The sequence below is a fragment of the Ictidomys tridecemlineatus genome, chromosome 10, assembly GCF_052094955.1.
Source record: "Ictidomys tridecemlineatus isolate mIctTri1 chromosome 10, mIctTri1.hap1, whole genome shotgun sequence".
Taxonomy (NCBI): domain Eukaryota; kingdom Metazoa; phylum Chordata; class Mammalia; order Rodentia; family Sciuridae; genus Ictidomys; species Ictidomys tridecemlineatus.
In genome coordinates, this window is record NC_135486.1 from 77,683,122 (window position 1) to 77,709,292 (window position 26,171).

The 26,171-nt window shown below is 39.8% G+C and overlaps 1 protein-coding gene across 1 annotated transcript in view; it reads right to left on the bottom strand.

Annotated features, from left to right (window-relative positions):
• Nucleotides 1-799: 799 nt before the first annotated feature.
• Nucleotides 800-26,171, bottom strand: part of Apbb1ip (amyloid beta precursor protein binding family B member 1 interacting protein) — a 103,378-nt gene continuing 78,006 nt past the window's right edge. Inside the window, exons 10-14 of the mRNA XM_078023271.1 lie at nt 22,773-22,883; nt 12,058-12,156; nt 11,279-11,393; nt 4,588-4,691; nt 800-2,028 (exon numbers count right to left, since the gene is read on the bottom strand). Coding sequence (XP_077879397.1) covers nt 1,519-2,028; nt 4,588-4,691; nt 11,279-11,393; nt 12,058-12,156; nt 22,773-22,883 — 939 coding nt within the window. The 3' untranslated portion in view covers nt 800-1,518. The remainder of the gene's footprint in view (nt 2,029-4,587; nt 4,692-11,278; nt 11,394-12,057; nt 12,157-22,772; nt 22,884-26,171) is intronic.

Sequence of the window (26,171 nt, forward strand, 5' to 3'; positions counted from 1 at the left end):
TTTTACTTGAGCTTTTCCAGTTGATTTTATTACTTAAAGTCATAGTCATCATTGATAGAATGGGCTTGACTATATTTTCAGGGTGCCTTCATCCTTAAGATTCTGTGGCTGTCAGATGGAAAGAACACTTTTCCTTCCTTCTGCAGATATGACCATGAATACCTTTGAGGTTTTTAGCCTGAAATAAACTCAGCCAAGCACTACTCTTTTGCTTACAGTGGTCCTAAATTCTAAGTTATTCTCAAAGATGAATGCATTTTTTGATCTGCAAACTAGGTGATAATTTTGATTCAGATAAGTAAATCCAGATTATAATCCTTTTGAAGGATCTTTTGTCCTGAGCCACCGGGTGACTGACCTGGACAACTGTGTGTAACAATAGATATTTATCTCTCTTTGTTGAACTTTAAATCTCCAAATCAGTCTGTGATCAAATCGTGCCATTAATACCTTTCCTATATGGTTTCAGGATCTGCATAATGGCCAGGCTTTGGTCAGATATCAGATAAGCTGTGTTTTCAGTGCAGTGACATTAAAAAATCACAAACTAAAACAAAAAGGAAAGAAAACAGAATGAATTGTATTATAAAATATTGATTTACCTACTATTAAGCATTTGCTCAAAAATTTAAGAGCACCTTTTCTAGATATTCCTTCTTTCTATTAGTCTACCTTACCAGCTTTAATTACTAAATATTTTGATTTTTAAAACTGAATGTGTCAATTTAGAGCTTAATTTTCTCTAAATACTAAAATCCAAGATTAATCATCTTCCTTAATTCAAAAAAACAATGCTTTGTTTAGTTGTAGGTAGACACAATACCTTTTATTTTATTTTTTAAATTTTTATGTGGTGCTGAGGATCCAACTCAATGCCTCATGCATGTTAGGCAAGTGCTCTACCACTAAGCCACAACGCCAGCCCCAGGAATTTTAAAATTAATACAAAACAAAAAACACAAAAAACAAAACAGAAAAAAACCCAGAGCCATGGAAATGAAAATAAAACAATCAGGAACTAATTAGAGAGTAGTTTTCAGAAACTACTTAGAGATTTGACACAGAAATAGAAAATATGTTAAAGATCAATAAGACTTAGAAAGACACAGGATTTGGGAAGGTTTGAGAAGGTCAAATATAGTGTTGATATTGCATTAAATTTATACAATCATATTTCTAGAAATTCTGTCTTAAGCAAAACTTTCAACTTTTATTAATTTGAGGCTTCAGAGCATAATAAAATAAACGAACCCAAAACATCATTTTAGTTAACTTGAATGGGAAGATAAATTCCATCCAGGTGAAAATACATAGGAGAGATACAGTACTTGAGTTGGATAGTCTAAATCTTGCTATGAACATATTGAGCACAACAGTGGTACTGGACTACATCATTTCTAGTCTGGAAAACCTCAACAGTGAATCTAACAGGAAGGCGACGTCCCTGACAGTGAAGCAGCAGGACGTGGTGCGCTGGGCACTAGCAATGCTCCTCCCGCAAGCACGTCCTGGGCTGCCCTAGGGCAGGTTGCCCCTCTTCTTTTGCAAGGCTTTCATGAGGTCTGACATGAAATCCTGCTCTCCGCCAGCTCCCCCGCCGGGGAGTCCTGGGTTCTCGTGCCTCTTGGGGGGCATGGGAGGCCTTTTGACTGCCATCGGGGGCGGCCCGGCGGGTTCGGGGGCCAGGCAGGGCGGGGGCGGAGGAGGCGGCGGCAAATCGGAGCCCAGGTCGCCCGCAAACGACGGCGGGGGCGGGGGCACGAAGTCCGGGGGCGCTTCGTAGAAATCTGGTGGTGGCGGCAGGACCTCCTCGTCCTCGGGAGGCGGCGGGGGCGGCGGCGGCAGGCAGTCGTCGGGTGGGGACGGGAAGGCGCTGGTGCCCGCGCCCTTGGCCTTGGGCAGCGCAGGGCTGCTGCAGGTGTCGGAGGACCGCCGCACTGGAGGCGGGGGTGGCGGCAGGCTGGACTTCGGGAGGTGCTGGGCCTTGGGCGTTCCTGGGTGGTGGTTACTCAAGGCAGGTTTCTGATCCTTCAACAAAGCGACAGCAGCACTCATTATTCTTGACAAAACAGCCACCGTGAAGGTGACTAGAGGACAATGACATTGATATGTTGACCTGCCAGATCTCTGCACCAGGATAGCCTCAGTTCCTCAGTCCCTGAGACTGCATGTTCATGAGTTTATCTTTGCTCTGGGATACAGGAATGGCTCCAATGGCCTTTAACATCATAACTCAGGGTGCTCAACTGCTACTTGGCTGTACTGGATAGGTGTTCACTGTATTTAAATCCCCTATGTGTCTCCCTAGCACTCACTTTATAAAAGAGTTGTCCCCAGTCTCTAAAATGTCTTTCCTGGCATAGATCTTAGCTCCCTGCGGGGTGCCCTCAGTCTTATCTAACAGCTACTTAGCCTGAGGCAACTCAAAATAGAAGCCAGGTTGCTTCCCTGGACTCCCTGCTCACTCCTTAGTACCCAAGACAGGACACGAGGATCCTCAGAATATTCAGGGACACGTTTTTTCTTTGCTCTGGACTGAACTGGTTGTGAAACTCAGCTGTGAGGTGTAGGCATCTATAAAATTATTTTGCTCCTGTATCACCCCCAGGATACCACAGAGAAGAGGCTCCCCAAAACCTTCACAAAAACCTACTGGCTTAGATTTCCTACTTTGAATAGGACTAAGAACTCAGGAGAGAAAATAACAAATGGAAATAGTTCTCCATGAGCTACAGCTGATCTTTTTGCAAATCCAGGCACAAAGGGTCTCTTTCTTAGCTAAGAACTGTTCCATTTGCTCTTGGGTCCCTACTTCTCATTAGGTTCCTAGAACAGAAGTTCCTTTTCCAGACTGTGGACTTCTAGGGAGGAGGAGCTTCTGCCATAACAGCTCCAGAGAGGCAATGTGTGTGTGGTGGGGCAACAAAGAGGACACCTGGACTACAGTCAGTTAACTTGTCTTAATGGTGTGAAGTCAAGTATCAAGCAAATGCCGCATCCCTGTTAATATTGCTCTCAGGTTTTGATGAGATTAAATACAATAAAACCAGTACACCAAATCTGACTAAAGTCCAACGAGAACATTGCCTTCAACTGCCAACAGTGGAACTGGCCAAAATCAAGATGTATATTTATATCTTGCAACTTCCCCAGGAATTTTAGGCAATTGAATTGAATGCCTTTGTTTTGCTGATAATTATCACTCCAATTTCCATCTTATTGGGTTTCCATTTTTTTCTTTCTTTGCTAAATAAATTCTTAACACTGCAGAAGTTTTCTAGACTTTAGGATTTTTTTCTTAGCAAAATGCTTTATGATTGAGTATTTATTGATTAACATGATAAGCTAATTAACTGGTGATGTTTATTTTTTTTCAATTTCTGAATAGACAGCTTGGGAATGGTCCATACATCATTAAATGATTTCTATTCTGAGGTTCTTTAATTTCTTTTGTCCTTTTAGAATACTTTCTTTCAGCTGACATTATAGAAGTAATGAAAATAATAGCTGAAAGTGCAATGCATGATGAGATTATCAGGCTGGAGAAGACAGCATTAGCTAAACAATTTTTAAAAGCATACATTGATATTCAAAGATAATAAGACATTCAATATACAGCAGGATTTAATTGTTTCTACCACTGGACAATAGACAAAAATAAACAAAAGAATGAAGTGAAAAACTAGTGAAGCTAAGCAACTGACTCTAATAGTTGGGTGGTGTGCCATTATCATTATTTAAGGCTGCTTTGAATCAGACATGGGAAATATTTAATGAGATTTATAGTCATTTGAGATGTTATGAACTGGATTAGTAACTAAATTGTAATTGTTATCTGTGATTTTTAGATAGATTTAAATGAATCTTTATTAACCTATTCTGTTTTTTAAAAAGTTAGAATGTTTTACCAATTGGGCTAATATTTTATTTTATTTTATTTTTGTGTGTGTGCTAGGGATTGAACCCAGGGTCTCATGCATGGTAGTCAAGTCCTGTACCACTAAGCTATATCTCCAAATCTTAACTATTATTTTTGAATGTATTTTTTCCCAATCACCCTAAGGACGTATGTGGGACATTAATAGGAAAATGTAAAATGTACATTTTGTAGTACATTTTGTAGTGTAACCCTTTTAGTAGTCTTCTAATATGGTTTGGGGGTTTACTTAAGACTTCATATAGGGTTGGTTGTCCTAATTTACTCAGGAAAAATAAATAAAAAATAAAAAATAAATAAAAATCCCAAGAGCTTAAAACTCACTTTCAGAGGGTACTAAAAATCACTAACCCAAGAAAATCACTTCTTTTAAAATAAATGTAGCTAAATACCTCCAGCATTTAAAATAAATGCTTACATTGTCATGAAACAATCTGATAATGGTTGGTTTTAACTTTTGATTCTTGCCTCAGTAACTTTAGGATAAAAAATATAAAGCAATATCCTAAATGAATTTATAGTAAAGTGACTTAGTTATTGGAACTATCTTTGCTCTTTCAAAAAGAGCAGTTAGTAGAAAACTGTTTATGGTTTAGAAGAGGGGCTTATACATTCCAGTTTGATTTGTGTTAGTTCCTCTCTAGTCTTACCTTTGTTGTTTCAACATTTCTCTGGGCCTCTTCCAGAACAATCTTGACAGAAGGTGCAGACTGGGGTATCTGACCATTGGGCTGGGCAGTGCCAGTTTTAAGTCCTGAAGGGAAAAAAAGAAAAGAATGAGCAAGATGTTTTCAAGATCCTTGAAAGTAAAAAAAAAAAAAAAATTCTTGAAAGTAAATCTGAAAATACAAAGTAGCTCACATCACTAAAGCAAAAAGAGGATTCACAGGTATGATGGTCCCTAGGACCCTATGAAAAATCAGGTTCTGCCTGAGAGTGTAGCTCAGGGGTAGAACCAGTACTTTAATATGCCTGAGGCCTGGGTTCCATCCCCAGCACAAAAATGCATTAATTTTTAAAAATTGGAGGTAATATGCCAAAACTGTACATGAGATCAGCAGAGTCAGCAGGGGTTGGAAATGTGTTAGTGTATTTTCATAGCATACACAGGCCCTGTACTTGATCCTCATTGCTGCAATCAATTATAAATCAATCAATCAATCAATCAATCAATAGATTCTGGAAAGTGAACAAACTTGAAAAAGCCCACTGAAGAAAATCTGGATGAACTTGGAATCTAGACGACAGTATATTCTGCTCTTAAAAACTTTTTTGGCAAGTAGAGAATAAACCTTGAACATCTATATTTACTTTTGGTAAATAAATTTTGGATTAAACCCAGGGGCATTTCAGTACTGAACGATATCCTCAACCCCTCTTATTTTATTTTGAGACAGGGTCTTGCTAAGTTGCCCATGCTAGCCTAGAATTTACAATCCTGCCTCAGACTGCCAGAGTGCTGGGATTATAGGCATTAGACACCATACCTGCTGTAAATCTATTTAAATTTTTTTTTCTGTTTCATATCATGCTGGGTACAGGAATAGCATTTTAAAATTATCCTCAACAAAAAGTCCTCTGTACATAGAAATAAATGAGGGTGAGCCGAGTTGGGGTGGGAGAATTAGGCTCAATGTGCAGACCCCTGATATATCCTGGAATTGAAGTGATATTTTGTTTTTCTCTCAAAAGTCCTGATATGTACTATTTTATTTTCCTGTCTTTTAGTTTGCTCTTTCACCACAAAAATGTGACTTATGAGGGTTTATGATGTTTTTTTGTGCATGTGGTGGTGGAGATGAGGCCCAGGGCCTTGCACATGCTAAACACACACTCAATGACTGATCTACATCCCTAGCCTGAGTTTTACAGTTTGGAGAAAATCAGATAGAAGATGCTGTGTGTTGATTACTCTGGCTCCTTAACAAGCACCCTAGGGACAGATGTTTCCACACACTGAGGCCATATCTTCTAGGACTGCGCTGCCACCCAGCCCATGCCATAGATCTGCTCTTCATCTGGTGAAGGTGGAGATTGCTTAGTCAGCCTCAGTGCCGGCAATTCTGTCAAGTAGTTACTTTTTCAAAGGGTTTTCCACCAATGTGAGGAACCCATTAATCTATATAACAACTCAAAGAAGGCTTTCAGAATTTCAGGAGATGGGAGAGAAAAGGCAAAGTTTGGTGAGGAGTAAGATGGTTATAGCCTCAAAGTATCTCCAAACCATTAGGTACAAAATGAAAAATCCATTCAGAAAAGAAACTGGACAACATCTCAACTGTATGCTCAAAGTGAATGCTTCCAACAGGGATAGACAGACAGGACCCCGAGGGACTCACAGCACTCTGCACTATTCCTGCCCAAAGTGTATAACCTGAAACAAATCATGAGGAAACACACATTTAAATCTCGGGACAGTCTATAAAGAAATGGCCCCCTTTATTTAAAAAAACAAAACCAAAACCAAAAAAAAAAAGCAAAATTTTTTTAATATTTATTTTTTAGTTTTAGGTGGACACAATATCTTTATTTCATTTTTATGTGGTGCTGAGAATTGAATCCAGTGCCTGACACATGCTGGGTGAGCATGCTACCACTTGAACCACATCCCCAGCCCTGCAAATGTTTTGAAATTCGCAGAAAGGCTGAGGCATTGTTCCAGATGAATGGGGACATATAGACACAGTGCACAGGAATGATGCATTATTGAAGCAGTTGGCAAAAGTGAAACATGGACTGCAGTTCAGATGAAAGTATGCCATCAATACCAAATACCGAACTTCTTAAATTTGAGTCTTGTAACTATGGCTAGTAAGAAAAAAAATTTTGTTTTTAGGAAGTATAAATTGAAGATTTAAGGAACAGAGGGGCATCTAGCAAGTGGTTCAGAAAAATATGTGTGTGTATAAGGTGTAGAAGAAGGAGGTAAGAGAGAAGGATAAACATAGTGAAATACTCAATATTGGTGATCTGGGTAGAGAGTACAGGGGAAAGCTGGGTGCTGTGGTGCACATCTGTAATCCCAGTGGCTCAGGAGGCTGAGGCAGGAGGATATTCAAAGCCAGCCTTAGCAATATAATGAGGCCCTAAGCAACTCAGTGAGACCCTGTCTCTAAATAAAATACAAAATATTGCTGGGGATGCAGTTCAATGGTTAAGTGCCGCTCGATACAATCCTCAGTGCCAAAAGAAATAAATAAATAGTACATGGGAGATTTTATGTTATTTTCACAACTTTTCTGTAAGTTTGAAATTTTCTCAGAATAAAATGAAAAGAGATATTAGTGTCCAGTTCTAAATTCAAAATAGTCCTGACCTTCATAGGCATAAAGTCATTTCATAGGTACTAAAAGAGATGCCATGGCTTTCCCTAATAGAAAAGAACAAACTGTCGTTTTTCTGGCATAAATCACTGTTGCTAATTACTTTTGAAATAGAGCAGCGTCTCCTGTCCTCCTCGCCCACGTGGGTAACCCTAGCAGAAACAGTAATCCCTTGTGGTCTCTGACTCCAGTCAGCAACTTACATTCCTCTAGGAACTCTGGTTTCCACTGTGTCAAGGAGGAAGGATGGAAGAAGAGAAAGTGGGGAAATGGGAGAAAGGGATACTAGATTCCCAGAGAAAAGCTGCAAACTAAAACTTAGAAGGCCGCAGATGGAATGGGGCTGGGGTTCATTTCCTCTGTCTCCTCCTAAATGATGGGACAGCATGTCTGCTCCATGGAGAAAGGGTGAGAGAGGCCAGGGATGGGGTGGGGCTCCATGGTATGCCTCGGCGGGAGTTCTGCTTCAGCTCTCTGCTGGGTGGTTCCAAAGGTCTGCTGGAACTCTTCCTGTTGTTAGTGGGAGGAAGGGGCTTCCTGTCCAGTGCTGCAGAGAGCCTAAGGGTCCTGTGAGTGCAGTCAACCAGTAGCTCCCCGGCCCTGTGTTGGTCCAGAAGTGGGGTGCCCTCCAGAGGTTCATGGGTTGGAAGCTTGGTCCTCAGAGTGACAGTGAGCGGTTGTGAACTTTTAAGAGATTGGGCCCAGTGGGAGGTCCTTAGGTCCTTAGGGGCACTGCCTTCCCAAGGGAATACTGATCTCTTGGAGTGGGTTCCCCTGGGAGTGAATTGTTATAAAGACCTAATTCCTGGATCTCTCTCTGGTTTCCCATTTTGCAATGTGATCTCTCGCTCCCCCCAACACTCCCACCCTCTATCATGGGAACTTTGCCTGCTGTTTGGACTTTCAGTATCCACAACTGTGAGCTGAGAAAACCTCTTTTCCTCATAAAGTTCATCTACTATGGGTCTTTGTGATAGTGCCATCAACAACAAAACAAACTGATAGAGACCTCAAGGAACTTTTTTCTTTCAAGGTTATTCTTGATGTTCCCCTTGACATTTTTTTTTTTTGAGGGGGGAGAGTTGGAAGGATCATATGCTTTGATTTGTACTGTGCTCCTAGGTTATCCCTCACAAGCAGGTTCTTGATTAAAAAAAAAAAGACGAGTTTAACCCCCTTCCCTTCTTTCCTGTGAGCTCTTTCTCATGAAATGCTTTCTGTCATGTCATAACACAACAAGAAGACTGTCACCAGATAGAGCTTCTAGGTCTTGAACTCCCCAGCCTCCAGAACCGTGAGCCCAAACAACTTCTGTTGTTCATACATTACCCAGTTTGTGATATTGTTAGCATGGCACAAAACATATCATGTCCCTCAAACACTTTCTAAGAACCCTACTGATTTTGTGTGATGTGTTCAGGTGGAGAGAAAGGCTTCAAGTAGGAATATTTGGCAAGAGCTAAATTTTAAAAGATGGCATAATTTCATGCAGATCTTCATTGCTAGGAAGCAGGAGTGGTCACCCTGTGAGGGTGTATGGGTGTAACCAGGAAAAGTAAACTTGAGTTTCTTTTAAACTCATTTTCAGTTCTTTCTGATCTAGTCGATGATGTTGCCCTTTAGAACTAAAAATCCTATACGTGCTGGTGGCAATAAATTCTAAGGCACTCAGGAAAGAAAGCTTAAATTGAGGATTCCCCCCCCCCCCTCATTGAAAGGTTTTATTAATAAGATGGTTCCCAGTGATAGGGGACAGACAGATGCAGATGGTGGGAACATGAAGTTAAGGGGATTATTCCCACAGTGCTGACTCCCCACATGCTTTCTTTTCCAAGAAGCAATTTACCTGCCGCTCTACCTGGCCTAAATGAACAGGATATGTCACATTCCTCAGCAAACTACCTATTATCTGCAAGAGAAATGCAGGCTCCAAATATTGTCAATAAGAGGAACTGAAGGGAAAGAATTTCAAGACCCTTTTCAAAGATCAAATCCAAAACTCAGAGAGATAAGGATAACTCTTCCGAACCAGAATACCTGTAAGAATTTATGGTTCATTATCCAATTAGAACCAGTTTGCATGGGCCAAACTGACATAAGAGTTGCCAAGGCAGTGGGGACTTGATAGTCTGATGGCATCTTGCTGTCAGTTAAAAGTCAAGAGGTGGACCCAGGAGGGCTCTGAAAACTTCTCTGGGATACCTAATACAGTTGGAGGGCAGGAGAGGCATGTTGTCCCTCTCCTCTCTGAGAGGACCCACTCTCTCCCTTGAAAGGGTCCCTTCCCCTTTTCCTATCCCTTCAATAAACTCATTCCTGTTATTCTGAGCAGCATGTCTGAAATCTTTCTGACTGGATTGCAAGAATTGGGATTTGAAGGGGGAGGGGTGTCTTCATGCTGCTTCAATTTCCCAAAGGCGCCAGCTCTGTAATACCAGTAGGGTTTATTTTAAAATCTCAACACATTTGTTCTTTGTAGGACCAGTGGCTATGACAGAACCTGAGAATTTTTGGTTAATAAGACTCTACAGCAGCATCCACATGGGTTAATTTTCTTTCCTTCTACTATGGGATATTTAATCACGTGCCAGATCTCTGTCCTTACTCATTGAAAGTCTCATCTGCTGCAATGGTATTCTTAAAAAATGATTTTCTTCAAAAACTGGTTATAAGCAAGTCACTTAGAAGGACTGGAACTACATTTACTGAGCTCATAGAATTAAGGATATTCCACACACACTGCTTTCTTCCAACCTTAGAGGAACTCTGTAGGGTACCATTTCAGTTTTTCACTTGTTATTTCAACCATTTTTTAATTCTACCTGAATACCCCTGATCAGCCAGCCACTGCTCTCCATGCTGGGGAAACCAAGGTTCACAAACCCAGCCCCTGATCTCCTGAGGTACCATAAAGTCTAGAGGAGGTCAGAGATTAAGCTAATATTACGCAAACTATTAATTTTGACTGACATACAAAGGACAAGTAATTTGAGGTCTGAGGATAAGTAGGAGTGAGCTATGTGGAGGAGTAGACACGGGAAACAGTTCTGCTCTGTGCCTTGCCTTTGTGCTGCCTCAGGACTCTGCAGTGTCCCCAACATCAAGAAGAGTCTCACTGGATGTGGCCCCTTAAACTGGGAGCTTCCTGAACCAGGAGCTCAAGAAACCATTTTTCTTCATAAATTACCCAGTGCTTGAGTCACAGCTCAGCCATGTAGAAGATACTAGTTTCTTCTATCTTCCGTTTTCTCAGCTGTGAGTGGGGATTATAATCTACATTTTGCCGGGCTATTGTGAGAACCCAAAATAGTACAACCATCCCTCTGCATCCTTGGGTTCCAGATCTGTGGACTCAACCAACCACTGATCAAAAGTATTTGAAAAAAAAAAAAGTGTGTCTGTATGAATACAGGGTAATGACCACTTACTTAGCATTTACCTTGCACTGGGTATTATAAGTAATTCAGAAATGATTTAAAGTATGCAGGAGGATGTGCATGTGTCATATGCAAATATCCCACTATTTCATGGATCCCAAGGGACAGTGGTATATGTAAAGCAGCACACAGTATTCACTCCATCCCTCTTTCTTATACATATAAGCAACTTGCTACTATGTTTTCATTAAAATGTGATGTCAGGATTGGGTATGAATCTCCAGCCCCGATGCCACTCAGGCAAAACACCAGGCCATTATCTTATCCTTGGTGTAATAGTATGCTGGGTGATAAAGAGCTTTGAACAAATATAGTATTTGAACTCTGATGAGACACACCTCCATACTAGCTCACCCTGAACTTGTGATTGGCATCAAGTATATCATGAAAAAACGGTCAAACCTTTGTTAAAGGTCACTTGGATGTATGCCTGGGGTGGGGTGAGGTGAGGCTGAGCCTCACTGTGGGAAAAGAAATGTATTCCAAGCAATGTCTATAAAGTTTGCTTTTATACAGCATGTTGGGTAAGTTTTGAACATGTGCTCTGAGCTTGGAATGCATGTTTCTCCTCTGCTTAGTACCTGTGGAAGGCTGATCTGGTGTAGCTGGGTTGACAGTCCCCAGGTTCGTCCACCGAGAGGCAAGTCCAGCCCTTGCCACAGCCCGCTGATAGTTATCATAGAGAGTCTTTCCATACTAGGGAGGGAATACAAAGAAAGAAAGAAAGAAATACATGAATCTCAAGTTCTGCACACAATTGCAATATACACATTGAGGGAAAAAAAAATTCCAGGACTATTCTTTTCTGTCCTTGCCTAAGTTGTTGTTTTTCATATATTTCAATAAAAATTATCTGATTGTTTTTTCACAAATCAAATAAGTTTTCAGATTAACAGAATCAGTTGATATTTCTACCCAGCATTAGAAGAGAGCTTTAGCCAAATAATTTTGATTATGCGTCTTTACGTAATGATACTGTAGACTCAATCTTGTGTTTCTGTTCCATGGTGCTGAGGATCAAACCCATGGCCTCACGCATGCCAGGCAAGTGCTCTACCATGGAGCCACACCCCAGGCCAATCCTGTATTTCTTAATTGTACCCTGAACTTGCAATCCACTCCATGAGTAAATACCTGGAAAGTTTCAATGTAAAGTTAACCCTTGGTTCTCAGGTTGGTGGAGAGGTCCACATTTCCATCACTCCCATTATTTAATAAATGCAGTGGGAAAATAAATGAGATGATCTCTGAGGCTGTACCAAGAGTGGGTCAGCTGTTTCACAGTAGCACAGAAGCTGGACCCAGGCCAGGAAGCTGGCTGAAGAAATTCACAGTAGGGTGAAGCTGGAAGGCGTCTCACCTTGGCGATCCTTATTCCCATGACCCACTGGTTGAGAGTTCTGGCGTCATCACAGCAAAGATACTTGATATACTGAGACTCCTTCTGAATTTGGGGGTGCTAGAAAGAAGCAAAATAGAACAATTTATAAACTTCAATTATTAGGGGTTCAAAGCGCCTCTCAAAATAACTTTTAAAAAACACTGGCACATGTGATTACTAAGGGGTGGCAAAAATTACTGGTAGCCATTTTAGGATTAGGAAATGAGGCACTTTTGAAAAATGACTTTGAAAGAATTTAAGAAATTGGCTACATAAGTTATCAAAAGCACCTCTTACTGTAATTATCAATAACAACATTTGTTTTTGTCTTTTTAACTTCCATTTTTTAAATTTCAGCTTGTACTAATATTGAACCCAGGGTCTCACTTATGCTAGGCAGGCAGTCTACCTCAAATGCCTCTTTTTTTTTTTTTTGGCTGGGGGCGGGGTATTGGGGATTGAATTCAGGGGCACTCCACCACTGAGCCATATCCCCTGCCCTATTTTGTATTTCATTTAGACACAGGGTCTCACTGAGTTGCTTAGCACCTTGATAAATTGCTGAGGCTGGCTTTGAACTCACGATCCTCCTGTCTCTGCTTTTTAAACTTTTGATCCTTCATATCTCTTCTGTCTCTGTCCCCCAAAGAAATTCAACTTGCTTCTCCATTTGTCAGATAAGGGAACTTAATATATTATTTCTTATGTTACAAAACTAATCCTACAAGAATGGTGGTTTTGTGACTCCCCAAGCCTAGTCCAAGAATTATTTCTCCTACAAGAATTCAGTTTTGCAATGATCTCCCTTTCTTAACTATCCTCTAGTACCCAAGTGGGCCAATGGCTTCTGGATGGATGGCCTCAGTAGAAATGTTTCCATCTATTCTCAAGTGGCACCAAGCAGTGGCTTGTAGGGATGATCAGGGGTTATCTAGGCATCCCAGGAGAACAACTTGGCAGACATGAAGGAGAGAGACAGACACCCTGCATTGCTTGTTCTCAGTCCTTATTGCTCCTGTAACCTCTGTTTTTATGTTTCTGTCTCTGATAGATTGTGTGTTCCATGACAATAGGAGCTATGTGGGATTTATTGCTTAGCACATGGCCTGGTGCATGGTTGGTATTCTAGCCATGGTGTCAAAATAATTGTTGAAAGAAATAAACAAGCACAATATTTCTTGCTGAGTCAAATATTGCAGCCATAAGGTGACAGGCAGGCAACCAAGCCTAGGTTCTGAAATATGTGCCACCTCAATTTTCACAGGTCATTATAACTTTTATTAAACTTTATGGGTTAGAAAAGTAATTAACCTCAACCAGTGTGTGTGTGTGTGTGTGTGTGTGTGTGTGTGTGTGTGTGTGTGTACGCGCGCGCATGCAACCTCTTGTTCCTCCATTCCTCAGGATAGTTTGTTAATCCTGCTAGGATAAGCATAAATTGAGGGTGGGAAGCAGCTATGAAATTCAGTGATCAGGAAAGGAGCGGAGCTGCCCAAATCTTCTGGTAGGTGATTGCACAGACCCCTCCTCTTTTGCTTATAGCATATCACTGATCTCCAAGGAAATGGCTAATTTCCAAAGGTGATCTCAGCAAAGGCCATTGTGCCCTGAACTTCAGTTGGAACCTGAGAGGCAGCACCTAGACCAGTTGCCCTGCTGGTCTTTCCAGTGAGTCATCCTGTGACATTGTTATAATTGACCAGAAAGAACAAAGAATATACATAATTGTGTGTGTGTGTGTGTGTGTGTGTGTGTGTATGTGTGTTAAGAATTGTAATGCAAAAAAGTACATTTATAAACTGACATGACTTCTTTGATATAATGAGAGCAACTAAGAACAGAGCAGGGAGGAAGAGCAGGAGGAAAAGATTAACATTAAACAGAGACATGAGGTGGGAGGGAAAGGGAGAGAAAAGGGAAATTGCATGGAAATGGAAGGAGACCCTCATTGTTATACAAAATTACATATAAGAGCTTGTGAGGGGAATGGGAAAAAAAACAAGGAGAGAAATGAAATACAGTAGATGGGGTAGAGAGAGAAGATGGGAGGGGAGGGGAGGGGGGATAGTAGAGGATAGGAAAGGTAGCAGAATACAACAGTTACTAATATGGAATTATGTAAAAATGTGGATGTGTAACCGATGTGATTCTTCGATCTGTATTTGGGGTAAAAATGGGAGTTCATAACCCACTTGAATCTAATGCATTCCACTGTTGTTGTATATTTAAAAAAATAATAAAATCAATTAAAAAAGAGTTTGGTAAAAGTTTAACAACTTTTGGTTTTATAAATGAGGCTCAGAGAGGTTAGTATATGACTCTTGATTTACCACCTAGAATTTCTGTATTCATATTAAGCTATTAAGCCAAAATGCCAGAATTTAAAGATATGGCATAAAAACTGAGCCGATTGACAAAAATCTATTTTTAGATTTTTGATATTTAAATATACTGCTTCCTTTATCTAGGTCCTTCAGCCCTCAGAATTTGGATCAGCATCTCTTGCAGAATAGTCAGTTTCTATTTGCTTAGGTATCATGGACTCCCTCTCCTGAGTTATATTTGAATGCTGCTATAGTTTTCCAGTTTGGCCGGCAGATGGCAGCAAAAACTTTGAGATGGCTACTACACATTTCACTTTTTAAATTGTGATTCAGAGCTTTCTTGATAATTCTGAATGTTCGATTTTAGTTTTGCAAATGTTACTCCAATAATCATGTTCTTTGGAGGCCTTTAAGACTGAAAAAAATCTATCAATTCGAGTAATGTGGCCCAATAGCAAAAAGGATTTGTTGCATTAATTAACCAGAGTGTCAGACTGATGAAAAATATAACAAGCCAGGCACTTATTAGATGGAATGTGACATTCCACAAATGCCTGCAGCATTCTATTCACAATAAAATCTGCAAAACCAAACCATAGCCCTGTCTTTCAGTACCAGAAACATGGCTTCCTAATCTACAACAGCATTTATGTTCTGATGTCATGGAAGAGGGGCAAACCCTATTCTCTCCAGTAATTTAATGTTTACAACTGTTCTTAGAAAGCAGATTTTTTTTTCCTTCTGAAACATTTTAAATGTTGACACTGTTACTTTGTGTTTAGTATTTGTTATTTGTTTGTTGTTGTTGTTTTGTTTTGGTGAGTGAGATTATCAGAGCTGACTGTAAATTGAGCTTGCAATGAAGTGCACAAAGCAATTGTTTGTATCCATTTAAGCAGCACAAGCAACAGTTTCTTAAGTATGTTATTCATCCAAATATAGCAAAATGTGGTTATTCTATGAAATAGACTGGTTAAACAGAGATCTCCAAGGTCTCTGCAGTGCTCAGAGTTTTGGGGTCTAAGATGAGCTCCTTTAGGCTCCTTTTGTGTTGTCTTTGTAAAGCAGAAATCCTTCAGGATTCCAGAACATCATGGAGCCAGTCAAAGCCCTTGTTCTCCAGTCCTGACACTTTACCTAGTAGCTTACTCTCTAACTGAACCTTTGACTGAAAACTTTTTTGCAAAGGAGTTTATGGAAAATGCTGGGTCAGGGCACTGACCAGATTCTTCCTCAATGATTTGATTGTTCCTGACCATCAGAAGAGAGAAGCTCTCTTAGGACATGCAGTACAGCATACAGAGGTCAGAGCCATTGGAGAATGTTACTGACGAAGGGATCTTACAGATCCTCTAAACTCACAAAATGAGGAAATGGAGCATCAGAGAGGTTAAGCAATTTGTCCAAGGCCAAAGGATAGCAGAGGAACCATAACTACAATAAAAGTCCCATTCATTCAACCAATACCTCTGGGTGCTGAAAAAATACACTGACCCCTAGGTATACAAGGAGGAGAAGAGACAGCTCATCCCATAAATGAGGAACAGGGACTGGGGGAGACATAAGCCAACAAAAATGTGATTGCTCTGTGACATGGTATATTTTATAGTAAGAGTTCGAAAACAGAGGCTGAGAAAGGATTTTTGAAGAGATGACAAAATGTAGTATATTCAGGGAATGTCAAAAATTTCTGTGTGGCTACGGTCTGGGAGCCATGGAAAGAGGCAGAAACTAAGGAGGAAAGAGGAGTTGGAATAAAGGGCCTTGATTCAAGCTAGAATCGTCCTCCAGACACTGGGGGCCACCAACATTTTAAAATAGCAGAGTAAGGCAGGAAGTGACTAGTGGCCATGAGGAAGATGGACTGGCATGGTGAATATGAGCAGACAGAGGGAGGGCTGACTGAGAGACTCTGATGAAAAAATCAGAAGAGCTTTTGCCTCAGGGTTTGAATGAGAGATTTCTCTGGCTCTAGCTTGGTAAAGTAGGTGGCTACGATGGGTTTGTGTCTGCCCAAAAAGAGATCTTGAAATCCCAGCAACCGGCACCTGTCTATGTAAATTTATTTGAAATAGAGTCTTTGCACATGGGATCAAGTGAAGATAAGATCATGATGAGTTAGGGTGGCTCTAAATCTAATATGACTGGTGTCCTATTGAACCAAAGGAGTACAAGAAACAGAGACTCGGACACACAGACGTGTGTTACAGGCATGTAACAATTCAGACAGAGGCTGGCATTTTATAGCTGCAAGCCAAGAAATGCTGAGGATTGCTAGACATTTCCAGAAGCTAGAAAAAAGGCACAGAATAGATTCATTCCCCAGTTTTGATTGTGTACTTTTGATTGCCTGAACCAGGAGAGTAATACATTTCTATTGTTTTAAGTCCTACAGCTTGTGGTTGTTTGTTCTGGAAGTCCTAGGAAACTATTACAGAGGGTGATGGCACCATTAATCTTGAGAGGTTCTGAAGAGGAAGGTTGTAAGGATGGAGAGGATGTTGGAATTACTGTCTGGCAGGTTATGGTTGAGGGACAACTGGAAATGTGGTTTCTGCAGGGGTGGAGCTAGGAGAGGAGGTGAGTCTACAAGCCACTGATTGGAAATAACTTTCACATAGATGATAGCTGGAGTTCTGGCTGGGAATATGGCCTCCAGAGAGAGCAGGAGTGTGGTGAGAACCAAATGTAGAAAGAACAATAGAGAATATTCTAGTGTGTGTGGGAGGAGGAGGAACTCGAAAAAGTGGAACAGGGACAGGTGGATAGATAGGGGTCCAGGCTGAAGATGATAAAATGGGGGAGTGGTCACCCATGCCAAAGACACCAAGAGGTCCAGAAGCCTGAGGACTGGGGAAAGCACTGTTTGCCAGAAATCTTAAAATGAATTTCGGTAGAGGTGGAGGGATAAGCCTGTTAGCATGCCGACTCCACAAAGCCAGAAGTCTCTTCTGTTCACTAATGTATCTCAGGGCCTTGAATAAAAGTAGATTTGAAAAAAAAATATTTTGAACAAGTGAATTATCTTCACAGAGTGAAAGCTGAGGACACGGAGGCCATGTGACTCAATAAATCTGAGTTCCAGGGAAGGAAGAGGCCATCTCCACCCCTTGCTTGAAAGGGTGGGGCAGATAAAACTGGGATGATTTGGAACTCCCAAACCAAGGAATGCTTGAACATGTTCGTGGCCCAAGGGGAAGAATTCTCTGGCAAAAGGTTAGAGATGCTAAAGCAAAATGACATGGCTTGTGTCTTGGCCCCAGGGGCGCTAACATAGCCTCTGAGGTTAGAAAGTTGGCAACAGGTTAGTTTCTGTGTTCAGTAAGTTGAGGAAGTGAGTGGAGCTATTCAGTCCTGTTCACTGTTTTCGTCAGTTAAGTGGGCTGAGTGACATGTTTGTGGGTGAGACCACTGGAGAAGAGTGTTGAAGATGTCTGGGGATAAGGTGGAAGACTAAGAAGAAATCAGGATTAACGCTGGTAACATCTATGAAGGCAAGAATGACCTAGAAGGTCGGCAAAGATCATACTCAAGAATTAGAGTGACTGACTTGGCTCAAGTAAACAACCTCAAATGTGTCACGACTCTTGAGCAAGCTAGAAAAGGGGTTGAGTAATGGGGAAGGTTGATCCGGAAGCTCAGTTCTAAGAAAGTTAAGATAGGTAGTAAAGAGGGTTTGTTTTCAAGCGAACACATTCCTGTACCTAATGAGCTTGAATAACTCTGGCCAAGTTCAGGAACCTTCATTGAGTTTCTGTTTCCATTTTTATGATATAGGGATGACAGTACCTCTCAAAAGGGGTCATGAAAAGCTTAAATGAAATAATGTGAGAAATAATGTGAGAAAAAGACTCAGTAACATGACCCCTGAACTTATTACTTATTAAGAACTTATTACTTATTAGCAACTATTACCCTTAATGTTATCAATGCTAGAACCAGGTTTCAAAGATGACAGTGGGAAAGGGGGCCTGTCTATCCATCCACCCATCCATCCACCCATCCAACCTTTCATGGGATATATACTGAGCTCTTGCAATGTGTCAAATACTGACTGAGGCTCTGGAACAAAATGGTGGCGATAATAAAAAATTCCCTGCTCAGGGAGAAAGCCAATGAAAATGCAAAGCAGTAATATAATTTCACATGATGAAAGTCATGTGAAGAAAATCTAGCAGAATGAATGGTAGGTAATAGGTGAGCCATATGGCAGAATTCCAGTGCTCCTTCCATGGGACTCCACCATCTCTTAACAGATCTCCATAAAAACATAATTTTTCCCAGAAGACATTTCCTTCCTCTGCTGTACAAGTTTCGCTGCAGAACAGGGTGAGAAAGAATTTACAAAGGAGCAGCTTCCCGTAAGCTCAGGATAGGAATGTGCTTTAAGAGTGACAGTGCAGGGAAGGCAATGATTCTTGGGTAACTGAGCACTTCCTTTAGCTTCCCGTGTCTGTGCCTTGTGTCACAGCCTCTTTGGGACCAGTCATGCCCATACTGCCTTCTCAGACGTGGTCCTGGATTGATAACATCTGCATCACCTGCAAACTTGTTAGAAGAGCAAATTCCTGGGCCTGATCCTGGACTTCTGAAACAGGGACTCTGAGACCCAGCAGTCTGCAACTTCACAACTATCTAAGTGATCCCAATGCAGAGTAAAGTTTGAGAACCACTGTCTAGTCAAAACAATTATTTAGGGGCTGAAAGTAGAGTTCAGTGGCAGAGTGCTTGACTAACATGCACAAGGCCCCTTAATGATCAGCCATACAAATAAATTATTTAATACTAGAGTGAAGTAATAACAATCAACTTGTTAAGAGTTGATATGCTTCTAGACATTGTACTAATGGTCTTAGGTCCTTATTTTATTTACTTTTTTGAAAACTTTTTTTTATTGGTGCATAATAATAACACATAATAAAAATACAGAATAGTGGGTTTCATTGTGGCCTGTTTGTGTATGTACATAACATAATTTGATCAATTTCAATCTTCTTAAAAGAAGGATTGGGTACTCATGTCTCTACTTTGAAGATAAGGCAATGAGGCTTAGAGTCTCAATGGTGTCCCTAAGGTCACAGTTAGTAGATGATAAGGCCAGGATTCATAATCCAATTTTTCTGATAGCACCTCTACCCCCAGGCACCATGGACTGCCACAGTCATTGAACTCATACTCAATAAGAAACTCTGGCCTGAATTTATGAGTCAGTGCACGTCCATGGAATCACGCAATCACACAATATGTCTCTCTGTATTCCCAAACCTCTCTTGTAAGCTGCACATATTTTTTTTTTTTTGCATTTTAGAAATTGGCTCACTCGAATGAAATATTTGAAAATCAAGAAATTTTTCTTTTAAATTCTAGGAAAATGAGTGACCACAGTGTTCATAAACAAATTACGTTCGCCAAACCTTTATAGACTCTTTAACTCAGCAAATTGATAAAAATTCTTAATATTTTGGGAAGGAACTAAGACGTATGCCTACGAGCAGAATGTGCAGGGTGACTGAGCATAAAGAAATTGGCTCAAGAACAGAACTGATCATCATCCTGTAAAAAAGGAAATGCTCATTCTTCTGGGGTTGTTCGGTTCCACTGGGTTCTGCTGGCTTCTCTACCTCTGAGCCTCTCTTCTTTCCAGGGGGTTCCTAACTCTGCCCTGAAGACCCAAGCCTTATATAGGAGAGCTTTTTAAAAGTTCTAGTTCAGAATTGCAATTCTTGGTGCAGCCCTGGAGAAGCTGGTTTCCCAGGTCAGAGAATTTAGATGATTTTAGGATTATAGGACCTCGTCACAAACTTGTGAAACAGGATAAAAAATACAGTCTCTATCCTGTGGACTGTCTAAATCCCCATCCAGGGACCTCTAGTCTGAGATCTTGTCTTTCTCTTGCTAGACATGCCTGTTCTGGTCTCTGGATCCTAGTCTTGGGATTTGGTCCTTGCTCTCTTTTCCTAGATGTCCCTTCCATCTGCCACTTCAAAGGATATTTCTTCACCAGCTAAGCCTTGACTATTGTTATTTAGTACTGAGACACATGTTAATACTACATGCGAAACTTTACCGTGCTTAGGAAAGAATAATTGCTGTGCTTCATCCTTAAATATTTTGATTTAGTGGGTCCAGAGCCTGGCAACCTGCATTTTAACAAGTCTCCAGTGATTTCAGTTCAGCTAATTTACTGGGCAGCATTTCAGAAACTCTTCCTCAAACCTTTTCCCTATTTAAGAAATGTGGACAACAGTTCAGAGATGAACTGTGTTGCAATGTCCCCATGGAATTTAGAACCTCCATTTTGGTAATCACTCAGAGTCTTAGAATTCCAAGCAAGGACCACCAGGTCAGATAGGAAGGCAGAGAAGACATGGTTCAAGGAAGGTAGCATTGTTGATAGAAGGGTTACAGATGATGCTTTGTGTCCAGGTCTGTGGTGGCTTAGTGAACAGAGAGAACTGCCTTGGAGCCACCAATCTGGGTTCTCATCATGACTTAGCCACTTAGTGTCCAGGGAGTCTCTGTGCTCAGATTCCACATCTATAAAAAAATGTTCCATTATTCTTACTAACCTTCCTATACAAGGAACAGACAAGAAATGTAAGAACCGGAAGCCACCTTCTTCTTCCTTCTGACCTAGACTGACCCTTTCCTGGGAACTTTGTTCTAACTGGTTTTGTTCCTGGAATGCTCCTCCTCCAGGGGATTCTTGTTGTATCACTTCATTCATATCTTTTCTCAAATGTCACTGTCTTTCTTTGATTATCCCATCCAAACAAGCCCTGGCACCCTCTGTCCCCTACTCTGCCTCATACCAATCCACAGTCTTATTAATTACCTGCACACATTACTTGTGTTTTGTTCATAACCACTTCCCTTACATGGAATACATACTCCATGTATCTTCTGTGTTCCCACCACCTGGGACAGTGCCCAGAAAATAGCTGTCATTCAACAAATATTAAATGAATGAGTGGGTGAGTGAGTGAATGGATGCATCCCTTTCCCTTCCTTCAGTCCCTTCACAGCAGTTATTCTGGGCTATTTTGTCTAGGGTAGAGGTTCTCAACAGCAGCACAGCTGACATTTGGAGACAGATAATTCTTTGGTCTGGGCTTGTCTTGCACTTTGAGGGATACTTAGCAGGGACCCTGGCTGCTCTCAGCAGATACCAGTGCCCCAAGTTCTGACAATCAAAAATGTCTCTCCAGAGGGGCAAATACCCTGACTGAGAACTACTGGGGAAGAGTCAGGATGATTAAGTTGGTATAGTGTTCGTTATTATTAATATCATTTATAAATTGCTAAAAGTAGATGTTCCATAATGAGAAGGAGGGCTAAGATGTCTAAATGAAAACTATAAATATGAGTCTCTAATGAAGGTGACAATTTCAACCAATTATTATTTGATTACAATAAATGATAGCAAGTTTCCAGAGTCTCAAAATTATTAAATATGATTTAAAAATAATAAATAAATTGCTTTTTAAATATGGTTGATTTGACTAAGAACAACCAGAAACAAAAACTTACCATGGTCCTAAGCCCAGAACTCTGTAGGTCTAAAGATCCTCAATATGTCACATGTGTGGTTTATAAGCATAATATATCTACTGACCTAACTTACCTGAGATTCCAATTTAAAAACCTGTAAATGGTACCCCAAACCTGATAATATACACTACCTTTTGACAATACACACCTTAAAACGTTTCATAACCTAGTAATAATTAAAAAAATTATATTTGCTATTTTCTATTTTTTTCTAGAAAATCTTGGCAAGTTCTTAATTTCTAAAAACTTCTTACAGTAGAAAAAGAGTCTAATAAATAAAGAACTGAAAACTTTTCTGTTTCATCAATTAATTTATAAATTAAAATTTTCAAAATATGGAACTTTTATTTTCAGCAGTGAGGCAGAATCCCAGGTAGATTTACTTTGAAGTTTTAGGTCCAGATAGCAGGCTTAGGGGAAATGATTCAAACTGATAGAAATGTTTTCCCCTGGGGCTGGGGCTGTAGTTCAGTGGTAGAGTGCCCACCTAGCATGTGTGAGGCCCTGGGTTCGATCCTCAGCACCACATAAAAATAAATAAAGATATTAAAAAAAAGAAATGATTTCTCCTTCCCTACTTTGCTTTATTTATTTTATTTATTTTTATGTGGTGCTGAGGATGGAACCCAGTGCCTCACACTTCTAGGCAAGCGCTCCTCCACTGAGCCACAACCCCAGCCCCCCTACTTTGCTTTAATAGTAAAAAATATACTATGTTACATTTATGGTTAACTATACAAATTTTACTTTTTTTTCCCTGAAAAGAAAATATTAATCAAATTGCTCAGAAATCTAAATGAAGGACTTCTTACCACATACCTTTAAAACAAAGCAGTAGTCAGTGGGTGCTTTATATTTCATTTTACAATGAATCCCATAGTAAATGTTGACGTTTTCAAACTGTATAAAACATGCCAGATCTCGAGATGTCTGAAAGAGAGGGGGAAAAAAATCACCTCAACTGAGACGACAGTTAATAATTTTCCAAGGTTGTTCTTGGTGGCACAACAAAGGATTTCATTTTAGTAGAGAAAATATTGAATTTTTGATAATTTATATGAACATCTACCACATGCAGTTAGTTTTCTCTAAGTCAAGCCTGCATAAAAGGTAAAGGAGTAAATTCAACAAAGGCAAGATCACGTGCCCCCCAAATGCAGTAAGGTGACACTGTTGCTATAGCCCAAGGACTCCCAGAGTCAGAACCAGCTGACTTCCAGATGTGGCTTTGGATGAGTCAAGATGAGGAGACCCCTGGTCAGAAATTTCATTTTGGCCTTTTCCATTCTAAGTCAGTGAAAGATTTTACGATGGAGCATTTTAAAATATTCCCCTCTGGATGAACAATGATTGGGAAATGGGATGCTCAGTAAATTATCATGCACTCCACGCACTTCCTCCTGAGAAAAAGGATCTCTTTCTTGCTTTCTCTTTACTGCTTTTGGGGTTGCCATGGAAACATGAGGCCTCTCTTCCACCGAAATTCTGCCTTGGGAAGATACAACCTCTAATCTACACATTTGGTTACACTTCAATTACACATTTGTTCCATTATTATTATTATTATTATTTTTACTTTGCCTTCTATACAGTTCTTAACATCATCAGTGAATTAAGAACAAAGGGCAAGGTTGCTATACCTTGGTATGCAATTATTCCTGTATGTATAGTAGTGTATTTTTTTCTTTTATTTTCTTCTGGATTTCTTGGAGTTTTAATTTTTTTGATGATAAAATAATGTATACTTGTCATAATTTAAAAATATAATAAAATGTACATTTTCTTTCACCACCTCTTTTTCATACTCCTTGTCTGAGGTACTACAGTGTGGAAATGTTCCTCCAAATGTTTTTTGAGTAAACATTTCTCTACTATGTATGTTTAGATGTACCCACCTACATACATTCATATGCAAATTTTTTATCAGCATTGCCTATTGAACCCAGGCCTCCTTGCTTGTTTGGCAAGTGCTTTCCCACTGAGTTACACTCCAGCCTCAAATAGAACAACTTTTGTTCAGTCTTTATTGGTTTTTCTTTTTCTGAGAATTCTCACTTAATAAGCATTGCCGTTTTTCTTTCTTCTCATATTTTTAACCATGTGGGAGATTGAACCCAGGATCTCAACACATGCGGGGCAACTGCTCTACCACTGAGCCTCACTCCCAGCTACAAACAACTCTTCCTTGTTTAAATTTTTCTTTTTTCGAGATGAGGTCTTGCCATGTTGCCCAGGCTGGTCTCAAACTTGTGAGCTCAAGATCTCCTCTGCCTCAGCCTCCCTAGTAGCTGGGACTACAGATAGTGTCACCACGCCAATGGTCAATGGCTTTCTTATTTTTCCACAGCACATTTATGTTTTTCCTGTTGATGTTTTGAAGTTTTTCCTTATTATGGATACACGTACTAGGTTATACATGTTGTAAATGTACTCATTGACTCTAGTCTTTTTTTTTTTCTGTGTGTGTGGTGCTGGGGATCTAACCCAGGGCCTTGTGCATGCAAGGCAAGCACTCTACCAACTGAGCTATATCCCCAACCTTGAATCTAGTCTTCAATAACTTGTTTGGTATCTTTGACCACAAGAAATTTAAAACAACTTTATATAGTCAAATCTGTCAAGATTCTTTTCTTTATAATTTTGCATTTTTATTTCTTATTAAAAAACCTGTCCTCAGTCCCCAATTATGAAAATAATAACCGCTATTTTCTTCTATGGTTTTATTCCTAGGGACATTTTAATCAATCTAGGATTTAACTTGGTACATGAAGTGATGGGGAAAACTATTTTTTTTCCAAATGGATATACAATTATTTCAACACTGTTTACTGAATACCATATTGTTTACCCACTGCTGCAAATGCAAATTTTGACTTCCCTTATGAGAGAAAGTTTTGTGTGATCTATTCCTGTCTACCTGTGTTATTTTTATTTAATGCTTTGAACTTTGGGAGAACAGGTTCTAGCCCAAATTTCATTACAATTTTAGGAGTCTGTTTTGAAACAGTATCTCTTTCTGATTAATCTTGGAATCAGTTTGTGAATTTTAAGTAAAAAAATCCTACTGAAAATTTGGTAGAGTTTACATTGAATTTATAGAAAAATTTGGGGACATGTATCTTTTCTTCTAGTAACATGGTACATTGATATTTATTCAATTCTACTTCACTTCTTTTATTAAATTTTATATTCTATGCTAAGTAAATCTTGAACATTTCTTGTTCAGTTTATTGCTAGGTATTTTGTCTTCTTCATTCCTACTATGCATGGAATCTTTTGCATTATGTTTAATTTGCATGTTGCTTATGGAAAAGAAAACAATTTCTTAATTGGTAAATTTCTTTTCTCATAATAGTTTTTCAGGCGAATTTCTTATATCATCAAGTAGACAATCATATCAACCAGGAACAATGAGAATTTTTGCTTAGTTTTTCTAAATTATACTTCTTATTCTTTTCCTGGACTTGCTCATTAGTTCCTACACCCTGATGTCAATGGCAGCAACGAAAGGGTATCTAATGTGCACTCGTCTAATTTTTATCATAGGAAATAGATTCTAAAGGCTTAATTATAAATATTGCTTATATTTAAATGCCTAAGACAAAAAATTTCTATAATACAAAAATTATTTATGGGTCAATGGTTAAATCCTTGGTGTGGGACTGGAATGAAAATGGCCCAGAGGGGAAAGTATCGGTTCTAAGATTGAGACCAGAGTACCAGAGGCTAAGAGAGAAGCAGTGGTTTTACTGCACCACTTCCACAGATTATAAATTTCCTCACTACTGGGGACAGACCTTGACATTCATGGTTGCTTCACCTGCTTGGGAATGTGGATTAAACCTTATCAGAAGAAGCCTGCAATTCATAAATGTGCCATTTGGTGGTACCCTGGATTTGGTTTATCCCAGACATAGATATGTGATACATCCTAAAGCTTTTTAAAGATGAACAAAAGATGGAAATATACCACTAAGAAAGGTCAAAGGAAAAGCTAATGAGCATAATGAATGTTAAGATTTCATTTCAGGGCTGAGGATGTGGCTCAAGAGGTAGCGCGCTCGCCTGGCATGCGTGCGGCCCCGGTTCGATCCTCAGCACCACATACAAACAAAGATGTTGTGTCTGCCGATAATTTAAAAATAAATATTAAAAAAAAAAGATTTCATTTCAAAGAAGAATTTACTATATGCTTATAGACTGTGATAATAATCCCAA